Consider the following 18,879-nt stretch of genomic DNA (forward strand, 5'->3'; position numbering starts at 1 on the left):
TCATGCTGTGTAAGAGAAAATTGACATTATGTGAAAGTTCAAAGATATTTAAAATATTAAACATTTTTTATTAAATTTGAACAAAGTAGACACGATTTTTGCTTGATTTACACGAAATTTCCCATAGCACATTGAATTGAGTCTAGAATGATGTATTCTGTTCTTGAACGGCCATACCCTCAGTCTTTTGTGGTTTATGAGGGTATTTATTTACACTTTTGGTCAAAATGTGTCTCATTGAAAAATGTTTTTAGACCGCATGTTTCTTTGGACCAAATCCGTTTCAGGCAATTTGGAATTGATTTACGAATGTATGCTTGTCGATGTGTCTTTCTGGTTGTCTGGTGCGCCCGATAATTTTCGAAGAAAGTAACCGATTACTTTCAAATTTTGCACATCGTAATATTTCTTCCAAACTTAAAACAAGTTCGAAAATGGGGAATATCGGACCACTACTTCTGGTACCTTCCACACAAAATGGTCAAAACTGTGCTGACAATTAATTTTATAATATCATGCGAACGTACTACTACTATTTTGAAAACCTCTACATCTATTGTCTTTTTCAAGCCTAGATCCAGAGCGGAGATGGTACCTTCCCCACAAATGGTCAAAAATTTCAATATTTTTAAATTCGATATTAGGCGAATGGAATTTCCGACTTGAACCAAAGTTTGCAAATCCTATTATCTTTACCAAGCCTAGATCATATTCAAACTCCTTCTGGTACCTCCCCCACAAATGGTCAAAAATGTCAATATTTTTAAATTCAATCTCTGGCGAATGGAATGTCCGATTTCAACCAAACTCTGCACAACCAAATATATTTACCAAACCTAGATCTAGTCCGAAAATGAGACCCATTGGTCCAAATTTTAAATGTTAAAAAATTTAAATATTTTTAAGTTCAATATTTGACCCATAGAATAGAATGTCCGATTTGAACCAAATTTTGCACAATCTATTATATTTACCAAGCCAAGATTAAGTCCGAAGATGGGACCAATTGGTCCACTTCTTCTGTTACCTCCCTAACAAATGGTCAAAATTTTCAATATTTATAAATCCAATATTGGCGAATGGAATGTCCGTTTTGAACCAAACTTTGCACAACCTATTATCTTTACCAAACCTAGATCCAGACCGAAGATGGGACCCATTGTTCCATCCCTTCTGATACCTCCCCCAAAAATTATGAAAATTTTATAAATCCAATATCTATCGAATGGAATGTCCGATTTGAATCAAACTTTGCACAACCAATTATCTTTACCAAACCTAGATCCAGACCGAAGATGGGACCCATTGGTCCACTGCTTGTGGTACCTCCCCCACAAATGTTCAAAATTTTTTATTTTTTAAATTCAATATTAATCGCGAATGGAATGTCCGATTTGAACCAAAGTTTGCACAATCTATCATATTAACCAAGTCCGAATATGGTATCCATTGGTCAACCAATGGGGGGTAACTCCCCCATTAGTTGGGGGGAGGTATCACCCCCACAAAGGGTAAATAATTGAATATTTATAAAGCCAATATTCGGCGAATGGAATGTTCGATTTAAACCAAACCCCCCCACACACACATCGTTGTTTTTTACCCATTCTAAATCATATTTGAAGATGGCGCCCATCGGCCTTTTCCTTCTGGTATCTCCCCCACGAGGATCACAATTTTGAAAAATTGTTAATCCAATAAAGATCGTATGAAATATCCGATTTTATACAAAATACGCACATCGTAATATCTATTCTAAACATAAATTATGTACAAATATGGAGAATATCGGTCCAGCCCTTCAAATACATCTCACCCAAAATACTCCAAATTTTGCTAAAAATTAATTTTGAAATGTGATGCGAACGGACTCTACGATTTGAACTAAACTTTGCACAGCCTAATATTTAAACCTTTACTGTGTAATGTTTAAAGGTGGGAATTATCCGCCCAGTCCTTCTAGTACCTCCCACACTAAGGGTCAAAATTTTGAAAACCTTTACATCTCATATGAAACGAACGGAATATCCAATTTCATCGAAACTTTGCACAACGTAATATTTTTACCTTACATAGATCAAATTCAAAATTTGGACCCCTCGGCTATCTGCTTCTGGTACATAGGGGCGACATTTTACAAACCCAAATTAAAGCAGGCTCCACATTGGGTGTGGAATTAGAGATGTAATTTGATGATAATATTTAAATATTATTGACATAAGTAACCTTTAATTGCAAATATTTAAATGTTAAATGAGCTATGTGTTTACACTATCGTAAATAAAATACATAAGTTGAATTAAAATAGAGTTGACCGTTTCAAAACTTATTTTATCCCCATAAAATTCTGAAAGTCGTTTAAATTGTATTTATTTTATTTATGGAATATATTTATTTGTATATTATTATTGTTTTGTTTTCTATTACATAATTGTTTAACAATTTAATTTTAAATATTAATATGTATATATTTATTTATTTCGTATAGATATATAATTTTGTAATGATTTGATCTTATATAAATAGTGTAAAATATTTTTGTATTGTTTAACCTTAATATTTTTATTTGTAATAATAATTGCTTTTGTTTTTCAGAAAAAATATGTTTAATTTTTTGTTCGCAGTGATCGATTTGAAATCCAACATTATGTTTTTTCAAAAAACTTTTTGGCCAATTGTTTATGAATTTTAATGATTTGTTTTTAATATGGGTTAATGGTTTGTAGTGATGTATTTTATTTTTTAAATTTTTATTTATATAAATTTTCATTTTTTTTATATATATATTTTTAAATTTTATTTATATATATTTTAAATTTGATTTATATATTCATTGCAAATTTTATTAACGTATTGTTTTTTCTCCAATTTTAAAAAATTAACCAAATTCTTATATCTCCAAATTTTATTAATTTTATTATTTTTTTAAATTCATTAATATCGCATATTTATTTTCTCACTCAAACTTAGTCTAGTTTAATATTCGATGAAATATTTTCTATATGAAGATCTTTTTTATCGCACATCTTTTCTTATAGAATGAAAAAAAAAAATGTTGCAACCCGATACCTTTCCAATAGGTTGTCAGGGCAAATTGAAATGTAGACTACAGCTAACATTTATTTCCAAAATGTCTTGACTTACACATGCTTTCATTCTATTATTTTAAAGATATGTTTAATACAAAAATATTTTTTTTTTTATTTTTAAAATGCTTATTTTATAAATATGGGAAGAGAGGATAAAGGTATTTATGTTTTTCCATTGACTTGTATGTAGGTACTGTTATTTTAATTTTTAATTACATATTTTATCTCAATAAATAATTGACAGACAATGCTATAACTCAAATAATGATGGACTCTGATGTGTTTCCGCCTGTCTTGAGGGCAGACATGAAATCACTATAAAACCCTAAAACACAGGTAATAAGCAAAGACGTTATTTTAAAGAAACTCAATGTCGTGGATTTTTAAATAAAATATTTTTTCCTAGAACTTCTATGACGTGTATATTAAAAATATTTTTTATTTTTAAAATTGCTTATTTTATAAATATGGGAAGAGAGGATAAAGGTATTTATTTTTTCCATTGACTTTTAGGTAGGTACTGTTATTTTAATTTTTAATTGCATTTTTTATTTCAATAAATAATTGAAAAAAAAACACAAAAATGCTATAACTCAAAATTAATGAGCATCGACGATAATTATAGCGTGTTTACCTGAATCATCATGTCTTGAGGGCAGTCATGAAATCACTATAAAAACATAAAACACAAGTAGTAAGCAAAGACGTTATTTTAAAGAAATTCCTCTTGGATATACAGTCAACTTCTCGGGTCTATGTCCTTCAGGGGTAAATATATATGCTATAGAATACAAATTTTGGCCCGATCCCTTCCTCCATGTAAAAATTCGTGATGTTTGGGTCATAATTGCGACCTCTGGAGCGTCTAGAAAATCAGACAAAAATTAAGTATTTAGTCCATATTTCAGCCCCTAAAAATTAACCGACCTTTACCAAAAACAATAGCGGTCTTCATTGGCCAGAACCCATCCTACGTGAAAAATTTTGTGAAGATTGGACGGACGGACACACATGACTCAGCTAGTCGAGATATGACTATCGGTATACTTAAGGTGGGTCAAGGACCAAAATGTGGCTCCACAAAGACATAATACCCTGACAACATAGTTGTGTAGGGTATAAAAACTATAAAAATCATTTGGACTATAAAATATCACCAAAGCTTTTTATTTAATTTTGAAGATTTATATTTTCGGCCTTTGTTAAGTCATTAGATTGACTTGGGGAGTTCAAATGAAAACGGATTTTTTATCTATTATAAATCCCATTGAAGTCCTATAATGACACAAAATCATTTCTCCATTTGTACTGCCCAAGTCCATCTAATGACTTAACAAAGGCCGAAAAAGATGTCTATGGAAGGTCATCATATCGCTCATCTGCTGCAAGACAGGCATAACTCAAAAAACGTAATTTTCGAGTTAATGATGCATGATTTTTCGCTATACAATAGACCTTATGTTGTGTACAAGTCATATGAATATATCTTACACACTCTGATTGAGACACTGTAGAATTTCCTATGTAACGTCTGTTAAATTGAAAATTTAAAAAGCATTTTCTGCAAAATGTTTTTTTTTTTTAGTTATGCCTATCTTGCAGCAAATGAGCGATATCTTCTAACTTCTTCTTTAAATTTTTATTCATCCATAGAAGGTAGACCTCACCTTTTAAATGGTTTTGTGTCTATAACAATCTCTTACATTTCTCATTTTCAATTTTTCATAACGTTTGTTAAAGGATAATTTAAATTTTAAACAACAGTTTTCTTTTGTATGTATGTTCACAAATCACATTTTGAGTTATAGCAAATTCATGGTAATATTTTTTATTTCAAAATATACATTTAATTTTTTATAAAACAAAAGTAAAGGATTTACAAATAATAATAAAAAAAATCTACAAGTAAAATAGTTTGAGAAAAGAATTTACATACAAAAATAAAGCCAAAAATATTAATAAAGAATGAGCAAATGGGCGAAACAAATTATATGTGAGCAAATTAATTCTGTAGAAGAAAAAAATATCTTACAAAAAAAATGCATATACATAACTATAATATAATGATGCGGTATATAATCGATGATCGATACTATAAAAATACTTAAATATAATTCTGAGATATTATCATGTTCTTTTTTTTTAGTTTATGAAATTTAAAAAAAAAAAAATTAAATAAATTACAAAATATAGTATTATACACAAAATATATTTAATATAGTAAAGAAAGTGACAGTGCATTTCAGTTTGAAAATAAAACTAAATAAATTCACAAAGAAATATATTTGGAAAAAAATCGCACTCTAATACAAGATATGCAGCATAAGAGAGAGAGAGAGGGAAAATAGTAAGAAAAAAACACCTAAAAACTAAAGTTTTTTAGTATTCGCTTTGCTAAAAACAAAAGTTTCTCAAACAGGCTCCTAAAATATAAAATGCCTAAAGGGGGTATACATTGAAAAATATATATATTGTCCTTTTTCTTCGACTCCTTATAAAAATTAAAATGAAATGTATGTTTGATTTTTTGTATACCCATTTGTTAATGGTTGCTTGAGCAAACTCTATACACATTCACTTAAACAGACTTATATCTTCGCAATATATTCATAATAATAATGATAATATGTTGTAGTATGTATTCTATGATATCGAAGAATTTACTTATTTTATATGTTCGGAGCTGGTTGATGGTGTTGCCGTCGATGCATTATCATTATCATCGGCTATACTGGCGCTACACACAGCATTGTTATCCTCATTTTCTGTGTCATCACCTTCGGGCGCCACACCGGGTGGTAGACATTTCTTTAGGAGCACTTCCATGGTTTTTAAATTGCTCGGCTTTTCCTCATCACGATTTATGTTCAACATGGTATCGTTCATGCGATGATAATGGGGTTTTTGTGATGTGCTAGGTCTCGAATAATCCAAATGGTCGTATTCATCTGCGAAAGGGGAGAAAAATAAAGATAAATTCGACTGTTATGTAAAAAAATTTAAAACGATTGGAACACAATGAGATGGTTGTGTATATCTGGTAATAGTGCTACAACAAAACAAACATATAATACGAAATTTTACAATATAACCATATTAAAAAAAATCCCCATGAGAAGTTGGAAAAAGTATTTCAGGCTATAAAAAAAATGGGGGAAGGTCGGAATGTGCGAGAAAAGATCATCAAACTCAAAATATCATTCAAACGTTAAATCGAAGAATTAGATAGGTGCCTAAGAGAAGTTTTTTTTGTGTTGGAAAGCCATAAGGCTGCCGAGAAGAGATATTCTACCATTGACAATTGTTTGCTATCTAAAGAAGACTACTGGAAGACCTTATATCGCGTTAAAACACTTCCTAAATTGACTTGACTTTTAAAAATGAAATAATATTCTTATCTGGGATTTAAACATCATTGGGATTTTAACACCATGCGTGAATTTGTTTTTTTTAAATCTTTTCCCAACCATAAATTTTTAAAGAATGTCCGCCAAAATTACTGTAATTTTCCATTTCGGAGTTTTGTTTTAACATCGCCTAATTTTCTATATTTTGATGGCATTAGTCGTTTTTTCTACATGATGTAATTTGCGATTGCTGATTCTTGGAGGGCGAAAAACATTTTTGTAAAAAATTATTCAATATGGGTCCATACTTGGACTTATAACGGTTCCGCCTCATTTTTGGTTGTTGTTGTAGCAGCCCTATTGATTTTACACAACGGGCTGAGGTGACAGGCGTTGGCCGAGTAAGACTCGGGTCGTTTCGGATTGTAGACCCCTCTGTCGTGGAAACGACCTCATTTTTGGTAATTTCATTTATCTGCATTTTCCAACCAAAGTTGTTCTAATTTGGCATTCTTGAATGGTTAAAAATATGTTTGCCGAAATTTTCGATATAGATCCATGTTTGGCACAAAGTTTTAGCAGAATTTCCCTACAAAATCTGGCTGTAATTTGACATTCCGGGTTAACGTAGTGTGAAAATTTCCTAAATCTTTCCTAAATATATTCGATTTAAGTCCATACTTTGACATAAAGAATGACCCGCAAATTGTCGGTATATCGAAGATTTTAGCCTAAAGGACTTGTTTTCAATATGGGCTCATGTTTACAAGACTCCCATGCAAAGTCGCCGCTTAATTTTCGGTATATAGAAATGTCTAGTCCTGTTTTCCAACCGACATGTTTGCAATTTGGTTTTTCCTTTTTCCCAAATATCTAGTATACAAAATACAAATATATAATCTACATATAAAGGACTCAAAATTTCTAAGAAATGCAGGTTCTGACAGAACTTAAACGCGTTTCAAATTATTTTTTACTGCTTAGTCAAGGCTTGAGTTTATTTTTTTTAATTAGGCGCATATATTTTAGTAATTACTTTACATAGTTGAATTATTTTTTATTTTAAAAAGTATTTTTAAATCAATTTATATAGATGTGGATTTAATATATATATATATATAAGTTTTACTATTTCAATTGATTTTTTTAATGATTTTAAAACGCGCGGTTTTTTTTTAATATTTCTTCAATTATTTGCAAGACTTTGATTTTTTTAATATTTGTTCAATGATTTTACCAGACGTTGATTTTTATTTTAATATTTCATTCAATATTTCCATTTTGACCAACAATTTATAATTATAAGCAAATAAATTAGGTATAAATACAATAATAATAAAAAACTCAACTCAATTGAACTTTTAGCTATTTCATGGAAGCTATAAAAATTAAAATTCAGTAATAAAAATAAAACACAGCAACGACACAAAACAACTACAAATTATTCCAATCACGAAACAAATAGTTTTTTTGTTTTTAGACTAACCAAAACTATATCACATTATGAATGTACACAACAACAACACAGAAAATGCAATGAAATATAATAAAATACGCACATGAGGAAGAAGCATATAAAAAAAGATGAGGAGGAGGAGGTGTACTTGTAGTTTGATTGAAACTTAAAATTGTATTCATCATCTTCTTGTTCTTACCCTCAGGAAATAGAGTTTTGTTATATTTCTTAACTGCGTTCATGAATTATTACAGAGAATTTGCAGACATAAAGACAGATAAATAAAATGAAGAAAAGCGTAATGAATGACATTTTAAAATGTACAAACATCATTTGTATTTAATAAAAAGTATTTACTTACCCGGATCCTTGTATCCCTCTTTTTGTTTAATTTCATCATAGACATGTTCCTCCTTTAAACCCTCCAATGAATTGTAAACTGTGGGATTGGTCAAATCGGCATTGAAATTCTTCGCAAACATATCATGATTGTAATTAATCGAATAAGTACCAGCTAGGAGTGTTCAAAAACAAAAACAGAACCAGAAATAATTAGAATTTGAGTTCAAATTGAATATTATTTTGTTTGAATTTCTTACCTCTACTACTGGTATTGGAATCATCGGCATACATATCACCACCACAATTGAGATTATTAATTTTCGGTCTAAGATTATTCAGTAGCCGTGTCTCCGAATTATTGGCCTGCATTCCATAGACGGGATTGTCGAAATTATGACGATCTGGCCAACCTTGTGTGGGATCACTGATATATTGAACGTGAGCAATCTCGGTTTTCAAATTTGACACTCTTCGACGATAATAGAAAATGACAGCAATTATGATGGCAACAAACAATATTGCCAGTGATAAACCCCATGCTAGACCGGCACGACCTGCTAAAAAAAAAGAAAATATTTTTGTAAACAAATAATAATAATAAATCGTGGACTTTTTAAAGTATTAATTTTGAAAATCTATCCAGAAGCTTAGTATTTATAACCTACACAACTATGTTTGTACTAGCTGAGTCGATCTAGAGGCCGCAATTATGGCCCAAACATCGGGAATTTTTACATGGAGAAGGTGATCGGGCCAAAAAATAAGCATGCCTGTTTTCATACAGATCGGTCAATATTTTGCGGGTCAAATGGACCCAGACTTTTGTGTGACAAATGACAAATTTTGTATTCTATGGCGAATATATTTACACCTGAAGGCCATAGACCCGACAAGTTAATATTATATCGAAGAAGCGTGGCTGACCTTTAACTTGATACAAATTAAATGGTTGTATGTACTCGGATGTGGGAATTATACGTAAATATTTGAAGGTGTATATGTGCTATGATATTGTTTAGTACTACTATTACCCCACTAGAGGGTCCGCTCTCCGCGCAAATCAACTACAACATGTTTACTTTATGGGTTAAATATTCACCTCGGGAAAACAAAATTTGGAAAATATGTCAGGGTTAGAACGTGGAGCTGTATACTATACTGAATATTAGTAATATTCGGATAATAAGTCAGTGTAAGGAAGATGTGAAGTTGACCTCTAATCGGGCAAAAGGGTACAACTATCTCAATATATTACCCAGACTCGGAATAAAAATACGCAGAAAGTGTTCCGTGGTAGTTGTGTAGAGCATCGTATGGTCGGCCCCGTCCGGCTATACTTCTCCGCTCACTGGTTTTTTTAATTTTAAAATTGAACGCTAAACAAAAAAGAAATAAGCTGACTGAAGGGTATTTTAACGGGACACCTCAGCCTGAAGGCACATCTACTCAAGATTGGATGCGAAAATAGCACATTGTGCAAAGCGTGTAGGGAAGACAGTGAAGCGCTGGAACATTTCCTATGTCATTGCCCAGCATTTACATGCCTTCTTGGGAAATGACACTCATCACGAACTAACCGATCTAAGGGGGTGTGAATGGTGAAGACTGAAGGAGTTCTCAAAAAAAAAAAAACATGGAATTCCTATATTCATAGCGGAATCAAACCCAAATGTTTTTTAATCTAAACTTTCACTAATTCTAACTTTCTCCGCATTTATAGAACGAACAATAGGCCTCAATTGGCATATGTGCATGTCCTTCTGATGTTGGGCATGTGGTGGTATTATCCACCCATATTTTCAACCTAACCTAACCTAGTTTTAAAATTTATTTTTTTAAGATCTGTCATAAATTAGTTTAAATTAATTTTTATAGGTTAAATTTATTTAAATGTTATTTTAAAATATATTTTTATAATTTTCCCGGGTTAACAAAAAGTGCTACTTACTATCACGTTCAGCTTCCTGAATATGTTGTTCAGCTTTGGTTAAATCACAATTGGGTCCGGTAAATCCTTTGCGGCATACACAGCCATCAGTGGCTTGGCATACGAAATTGGGTGAAGCACATTGGCACGAACGCATGCAGTGCTCACCATAGAAACCCTCGGGGCAGACTGAAACAAAACAAGAAAATAAATTTTAAGATCATTTAAAAATAACTCTACTCATCCACTCACCTTCATCACAACGTGTTCCCATCCAACCGGGTTTGCACAGACACAGTCCATCATTTTTCCGGCAACCATTATCATTTTGGCAATGACATTCCTGTGAACAATTTTGACCATAATAACCATCCGGACAGGTCATATTACAACTCTGTCCCGTCCAACCGGGCATACATTGACATACACCCGTTATGTGATTACATTCTCCACCATGATAACAATTACATTTTTTCGTACATCCAGGACCATAATAACCCGTCGGACAGGGGTGTTCACATGTCAGGCCAATATAACCATCACGACAACGTATTTCACCAGTTATATGATCGCAGCTTTTATTGCCATGCACAATAGTTGGACATTTCTCCTTGCAGCCATTGCCATAGAAACCCTCTTCGCAGGGCTGCGAACAATCTTCACCGGTCCAGCCGGCCGAACATATACAACGTCCCGAATCGGGATCACACGAAGAGTTATTTTTACATCTGCAAACTTGATCACAATTTTCACCATAATAACCTGGTTTACAATTTGTCTCACAATGAACGCCTTCAATGGTTTTTTATAGTTGATTTTAAACGTAATATAAAGGAGCAAACATAACCCAACACACACAGCAGGCAAAACGCAAAAGCAAAAATAAATGAAGGAAAGAAAAATATAAAATAAATTAAATTAAGAAAATAAAAGGAAATGAATTTGGTTTATAAGAACTAACTATTCTAATTACAAGTTTTGGAAGTATTTGTGGGCAATATTTTGTAAAAACATAAGGATTTTAATATATGGTCAAAATGGAGTTTTTCATCCCATTTGGAGGTTAACAATCTGATCGTGCAAAGTCAATATTTTTCAAAGACTAACACAGTCGGTGATTTTTTTTTTAAGTTTACCACAAACGTGGATTATTTAGAATTATTTTTTCAATATCTACAACAAATATGTTGTCGGTGTATTTTAGCTTTGTGTGGCCCAGAGTGTTTGTAACTGCGCGAAATATTGGTCCTAGACCCAGGTTAAACAAATTCGGAAATATGTCAGAGTAAGAAAGAGCAGCTGTTGGCCTCTAAACGGTCAATAATGGGCAAATATCGCGAAATATCGCCATGTCTCGGAATATAGATCCGCCGAAAGTTGAATTTCATGGTAGTTGTGTAGGGATATGGTCGGCCCCCGTGCGACTATACTGCTCCGCTCACTGGATTAAAATTATTTGTCCAAATTCTGCCACATAATTCGATTTAAAAAATGTTTTTCAGGATCTACCACATGCCTGCTTTTTTTGAATATTTTTAAAGAGCAACAAATACGTTGATTTTGTAAGAGTACTTTTTTTTGGGAACCAAGACAGGCGTTGATCATCACAAACGTTAATTTTCTTAAAAATATTTTTTCCCATTTTTATCAGAATCACTTCCAATTATTGTTTATTATTTTTTCCAAAACTTGTTAATCTATAAACTACCAGATCATGCTATTAATAATTCATAACTCATGCAAAAATGTAAAAAAAAACTATTAGTGTTTTTTTTTTTGTGTTGCTGAACAATGAATATGATAATGTATGTATGTGTTCTGAGGGGGTATATCAATGGGGGAAACAGGTTAAAGTCTCTAAATAACCTTGGAGTTGTTTAAGAAGGGGGAAATATGAATGTGTATGTGTTGCCGAGTAAATAATCCATCACCGTTGGTTTGTAGTTGAAAATGTATTGTGAAATTCTTATACTAATGATTTATACAAATATAACTAGTAGATAGTTTTAGAAAATTGTAGATTTTTGTTCTATACCTCCCCATCCCTGTTTGCATATACATTTGCCATCGGAACTTTCACAGGCAATTGTATTGTTGAAGTCACATTCACACTGCTGGGCACAGTCCTGGCCGAAAGTGCCAAAATCACATTTCTGCTCACACTTGGCACCCTTGAAGCCAGCCGGACAGGTACATTTACCATCGGTGGGATTGCAGGCGGCATTATTTTTACACTCACACACACTAATGCAATCCTGGCCATAATGATTCGAATCACAGGGACGATCACATTTGAGATTTTTCCATCCGGGGGTACAGAAACACTGGCCCGTTTCGGGGGCACATTTTGCACCATTTTGACAGTCACATTTAAGGGCACAATCCTGGCCGTAGTAACCTTCGTCGCAGACCTCTTCGCAGGTTTCACCCTTATAGCCGGGAGCACAAATGCAGGTGCCATTCATGGGATTACATTTGGCATTATTTTTACAATTGCAATTTAGTTCACAATTTGGTCCATACTTGAGGAAGGGACATGGTCTATTACACAAAGTGCCACTCCAGCCAACTTGGCAAAGACATTTCCCCGTTTCCGGATGACACAGCTCGGTATATTGCATTTCACATTCACATGATTTGGTACAATTGATGCCATATTCATTGTCCGGGCATATGCGGGTACCACAATCATCACCCGTCCAACCGGGACGACATTGACACATACCAGTTGCCTTATCACAGGTGGCATCATTTAGACATTGACATTCTTCCGTACAATTGAGTCCATAAGTATTCGAGGGGCATTCATCGAAACAACGATCACCCATATAGCCAGGAGGACATTCACATTTGCCGGTAATGTGATGACACGGAGCACCCTTAAAACATTCACAGGGTTGTTCACAATTTGGTCCATAGCTGCCGGTGGGGCATTTATTGGCACAGACATCTCCTGTCCAGCCGGGTGGGCACATACATTCACCATTTTGAGGATCACATTTACCGTCGTTTTGGCAACGACAATCCTGTTTACACTGGGCACCATGTTTACCATCCGGACACTGATCTTCACATCTTTTGTTTTTTTTTTTCGAAATTAAATTTATAAAATTAGTAACCAATCCTTTTTTGTTTTGCTTTCAACTCTTTTTTTTCAAACTTACAATGGTCCGGTAAAACCTGGAGCACATATACATTCACCCGAAACATGATGACATGAACCACCGTTTTCACAACGACACTCCTCTAAACATTCAGCACCATAATAACCCAGGGGACAGGTATCTTGACATTTTTCGCCCGTGTAACCCTTGTCACACTGGCAGGCACCGGTATATGGTTCACATGTGGCATTATTAAAGCAATCACATTGTTTTTTACAGTCACGACCCCAATAGCCAGTTGGGCAATCTAGTCGAAGATAATTCAGATGCGAAGGAACGCGAAAGGGGGAAGAAATATTAGAAGATATAGGATATGGTAAATAGAATAAAAAACACCATTGTGCACAATATTTCATAGTTCTCAGAGAAAGAAAACTATTGCTTTTGCCTGGTTAATTGCATATTTTGGAATTGGGGAAGTCCATATTAGACACATACGAGTATTTCGGAACAGGACACCTATTTGTAGATAAGTTTTGATTTTGTGGTCGTAGTGTATGTGAATGTGTGGAAGTGTCTTAGTTTAATAAATTTCTATGGAATTATTGTAAATTGGTGCAATACTTTTGTGGACAAGGTGGTATTGCATTTTTTCTTTAGGAAACAGATTTGGGTGTGGGGTAAAGTGGATGGGTAGGTGTGGGATGTTTTGTGTATAATAAGTATAAAAAAGCTAAAGAAACTAAACTCCAATGTTATTTGTTATTAAAAGCAAAGCTAAAGCAACGACATTAAAAAATAGGTTTTAATATTTCGAAATGACAAAAAATTCTATAAAATAAAACAGAACAAATTGTGCTTTCGTTACAAATCGTAGATAACACTGTGCAACATAAATAATCGAGTGCAAAAGACAGAATAATATTGTGATTAAAAAATAAAAATTTTAATATTAGCACTTTTTAACCTAATTTTATTTTTTTATCATATCTATGTAACTTGTATCAATCACTCCTGAAGGACATAGATCCTATAAGTTGTTAGTATATTGAAGAGGACTTCTTGACGTTTAAATTGAGACCAATTTTATGGATGTATGTACTCGGAATTGGGAGTATTGCTTAAACACTTTAAATTGTCTACATATTCTGATATTGTTTAGTTTAACCATTACCACGCTTGACGTTCCGGTTATTGTCAAGGACGTACAGATTGTCGATGATCATCAGATGGTATTGTGGGGATTAAATGGGTTGAAAACGTTATCTTTGTTTTGTTTTCAGTCGCTCTAGACACCAAATATTTGTTATAATTATTTTTTCGAAGACTACCAGAAACGATCATTTCAAAAATATGTTTTTCCAGGGGGCATGGATGGTTTCCGGGCGCATAAAAGGAATTTGAAATATTTATTGCACAGTGTCATAGATAAATGTCTTTAAACAAAAACTAAGTTGTTTGGAACATAGAGGAGGACATTAGCAGGAGGACATTCCTCTCTCACCTATTTCAAAGAAAAAAAATTGCTTTTTTTTATACAAAATATCACTCCAAACTACTTCAACGATTTGAAACGAAAGCTACAATTATTGTTCTTCAATATATAGAGAAAAAGTAACACAAACAACAACACTGAAGGCTTTCATAGTGTGCTACAAGAAGAAAATATAACAAAAGGAAGATATAAAAAATAAAGCATAATAATACGAACTTATATCACAGGCCGGTCCACCATAACCATGTTCACATTTGCATTTATTGGGCGCCACACAAACACCATGAACACATTTCTCATCACATTTGGGTATGCAGGTGTCATCCACGGGGTTACGCATATATCCCTCTAAAAAACAGACATACACAATTATTTAACAAAAATGAATATAAAACAATTAGGCCCATTTGATCATATATAAATAAATCGAATTACTCACCACAACAATCGATATCAAATCGTTCTTTCATCAATGTCGTGGTTTTATTTACCACTCGCGTTTGTAGTTTGTATGATGAGCATCGTGGCGGTACATTGAAACACCAATTATTCGTTCGTACTTGATAATTTTGTAATTCTGTGGTTATTACTGTCACGGGATATCTAAAGGATATAAAAATAAATTAAAATTATTAGAAACCAAAAAAATATAAAGAGACTGTGGTTACAAATTTTTTTACATTGATATGCTAAAAATAATATATGCAACCCTGTGGTTTATCTTAATAACATCACAGTATAAAATATAAAGAAAATAAATTAGTTGTTTAAAAACGATGTGTGTACTTTTTATAACTTCCCCCATTAGGTCGACATTAAAAATATCTAAAAAATGGGGGATCGTAGAAAAAAAACTAATTTTGTCATAAGACCTTGAACATAACGAAAACATATTCTGATATATATATATATATATATATATATATATTCTTGATTAGAATCTAATTATATATCGATTTAGCCATGTCTGACTGTCTGTTGAAATCACAATAGAGTTCGCATTATTTAAGATATAGCTTTGAAATTTGGTTCTTACATAGCTATTACTCCTAAAATTGCTGGTATTGCAAAGTGGGATATATCGGTCCACGTTTTATTATTGATTGATTGATATTGATTGATTTTATTATTTTTGATACCTTTTTAAACCGAAGTGAGTAAATTTTTTGTATTTTGTGTTCTCATCATTGGCGTAAACCTTCCAACAAATCCTGGGGTATCCCTCATATAACGGTACACCACAAATGTCGGTGTTTTGGGGTGTTTTGTCACCAAAATGGTGGTAATTTTATATTTTGGATTTCCTACCATTCGGTATTTTGAGCACGTTTTTCAAACGACACGAATCTAATTTGAGTTTCTAGGTTCAATTTTCAGTATTTTAAGGATTTCAGAAAATATTTTCAACAGAATTGGCTCTAATTTGCAAGTTTTGGATTTCTTTGGGTGGTAAAGATTCTACCAAAAGTTATCAATATCGGTTTATAAGCATATATTTAGTATAATCTCTATATAGGTTAAATGGTTAAAATTCGGCATTTTCGGACCTTGGTGAGCAATATATTTATTCACAGAACATGTTCCCGCATCAAGTATCCAACCCGAGTGTCTGTCGTTTGGTATTTCGTTATCTCCCGACCACAATTTAACATTTACCACAAATGTCCCGATTATACAAACTTGTAGATATTTCTTAAAGAATAAGTGAATTTTTAAGTCTGGGTTTATACATGCAACTTTTGTAAGCAACTCTGCTGAGCTCTTTGAAGCGAGACGTATAAAAAGTGACAAGGGGGAAGAAATTCAAAAGAGAATCGTAGAGAGCAGCAACAGAGTTGCTTAAAAAGTTGCATGTATAAACCCAGACTAAAGACTATCATGGTTTTGTAGTCAGCAATACTTACGTTACTTTTGTTTTGCAAACATTTAAATCTTTTCGATTTTCCTGATCGAATAGTAATTCTGTTCGAGCATAGGCCAAAACGATGAGGCAGCTACTGTAGAACAGTAAAATGCGTGTGTGTGTCATAATTATGCGGCAGTCCTCTGTACTGTGTACAGATAGTGAAAATCGAAGCAAAATTTTAAAAATATTCAAAGCAAAATAATAATAAACAAATCTGAAAAGAAAGAAAAAAAATTAAATCGAATTTGAAACAAACAAAATTGACAAACTTACTTTCAATATTTCTTGGAGCTATTTAAAATAAATATACATTTTTTCAAACCGCCTTAACGGTTACGGTTTCCAGCACCTTAAATTAGTTTCCTTACAAAAAAACTGAACACTGTTTTTTTTTTTTGCTTTCTCCCAGCTGTTCTATTTTTTTACAAATTGACGAATGCTGTTAATGATGATTCAGTATGTTTTTGTTCGTCGTCATCTACTTCATCTCTCGCCTGACCGTAAGTGTATTGTTTGGCTGTGCTGTGCTATAGTTGTTATTTTCAATTCCACAGAGATGACTTGAGCTCGTTGTAGTATAATGGGATTTTAACTCCCAGGCTTTGTTTGTTTACGCTGGAATGTTGATTATTATGTTGTTGTGGTTGTTATTTTTTATTATATGATGATTATAGTTGTTGTTGTTCTATAGTACATTTATCCGCTTAAATTTATCACAAGCCAACATAAAGCATTCAACTACTGTTGCTACTCTATCTATTCAGATTCTGCTTAGCAGTTCTGCTATTCTATCTCACCACATGAGAATAAGCCAATCATAATCCCAGCAATATAAAACTCTGTGCTATTTTCATTTTTTTCCAAAGATATCACAAACAGATGTACAAAGACAAAACTGCAAAGAGAAAGAAAGAAAATAAATGTAAGCGATTAAATTCAATTACATTAGTTAATAAAATATATATTATATTTTATACTTGTTTGTATGTAAATATGTAAGGTAATTTAGTTATTGATGTAGCCCTATTAGACTAAATATATGTATATCTATATGTATAGGAGTATTTTTAAGAATATCTTGTCATAAAGACTTTCTAAAACCAGTAAGGACAGTAGTAAAGTCGGAAGGGGCCGACTATATGATACCTCCACCACTCTAGGTATATTCAACAGATGAATCCTAACAGACGTCGCATTTTTAAAGGACCAGAAAAAAGAAATTGGATCCATAAAAATGTTATTCTGCAACCGATACTACATTTTTCATTTGGTCAGATATATAAGCTACATCTATATCTGAACCAATTTCAGGAAACTTAACACACATCATTCTAGACCTAATTCATTACGTGCAAATCGACGAAAATATATAGCTCCCATATATCTAAATCTGAACCGATTTTCAGGAAACTTAACACACATCATTCCAGACCTAATTCATTACGCTGTGCCAAATTTCGTGCAAATCGAGATATATATAGAGACTTTGGTGCACCATTTACAGTTAATAGGACGAAAATATATATGGGAGCTATATCTAAATCTGAACCGATTTTAAGGAAACTTAACACACATCATTTTAGACCTAATTCATTACGCTGTGCCAAATTTCGTGCAAATCGAGAGATATATAGAGATTTTGGTGCACCATTTGCATTAAATCGGACGAAAATATATATGGAAGCTATATCAAAATCTGAACCGATTTTCAGGAAACTTAACACACATCATTCTAGACCTAATTGATATATGATATATATAGGGACTTTACAATAAATCGGAAGAAAATATATATGGGAGCTATATAAAACCCGATTTTCCAAATTTCAATAGGGTTCGTCCTTGGGCCATATAAGAGACCTAGACCAAATTTCATCCAAATCGGATCATAAATGCGACCTGTACTTTGTTCACAAAAATACATGGACGGACGGACAGACGGGCATACGTAAATCGACGCAGAAAGTGATTCTATGCATGTGTGTGAAAATAAAATAATTAAATTCGTATTTAGAACACATAAATTGTTAATAAATTGATGTATGTTTAAGAAAAAATGATAAAAAAATATTATTTTTATAAATTTTAATTGGAGTATTCAACTAGCTACAATCACAGAAAAATGTAAAGGTGATGCAGTAAGTGTGGAAAGAAATAAAGAATCTGGAAGTAAAAAGTCGAGGTCCACTGTGCGAAAACGGGTGAGAGTGAGT

The 18,879-nt window shown here is 32.7% G+C and overlaps 1 protein-coding gene across 1 annotated transcript; it reads right to left on the reverse strand.

The window, feature by feature from the left end:
* Positions 1-5,753: 5,753 nt before the first annotated feature.
* Positions 5,754-16,796, reverse strand: LOC133332682 (protein draper). The gene is made up of 10 exons (XM_061541061.1): positions 16,665-16,796; positions 15,200-15,363; positions 14,977-15,108; positions 13,326-13,572; positions 12,197-13,236; positions 10,414-10,953; positions 10,183-10,350; positions 8,492-8,791; positions 8,254-8,406; positions 5,754-6,037 (listed from the first exon to the last, which is right to left on the reverse strand). Exons 1-10 carry the CDS (start codon positions 16,787-16,789, stop codon positions 5,754-5,756), a joined length of 3,153 nt encoding a protein of 1,050 aa, XP_061397045.1. The 5' UTR covers positions 16,790-16,796.
* Positions 16,797-18,879: the final 2,083 nt, after the last annotated feature.

The sequence above is a fragment of the Musca vetustissima genome, unplaced genomic scaffold (assembly GCF_032173495.1).
Source record: "Musca vetustissima isolate MV318-11 ecotype Yass unplaced genomic scaffold, APGP_CSIRO_Mvet_v1 utg4602, whole genome shotgun sequence".
NCBI classification, from domain to species: domain Eukaryota; kingdom Metazoa; phylum Arthropoda; class Insecta; order Diptera; family Muscidae; genus Musca; species Musca vetustissima.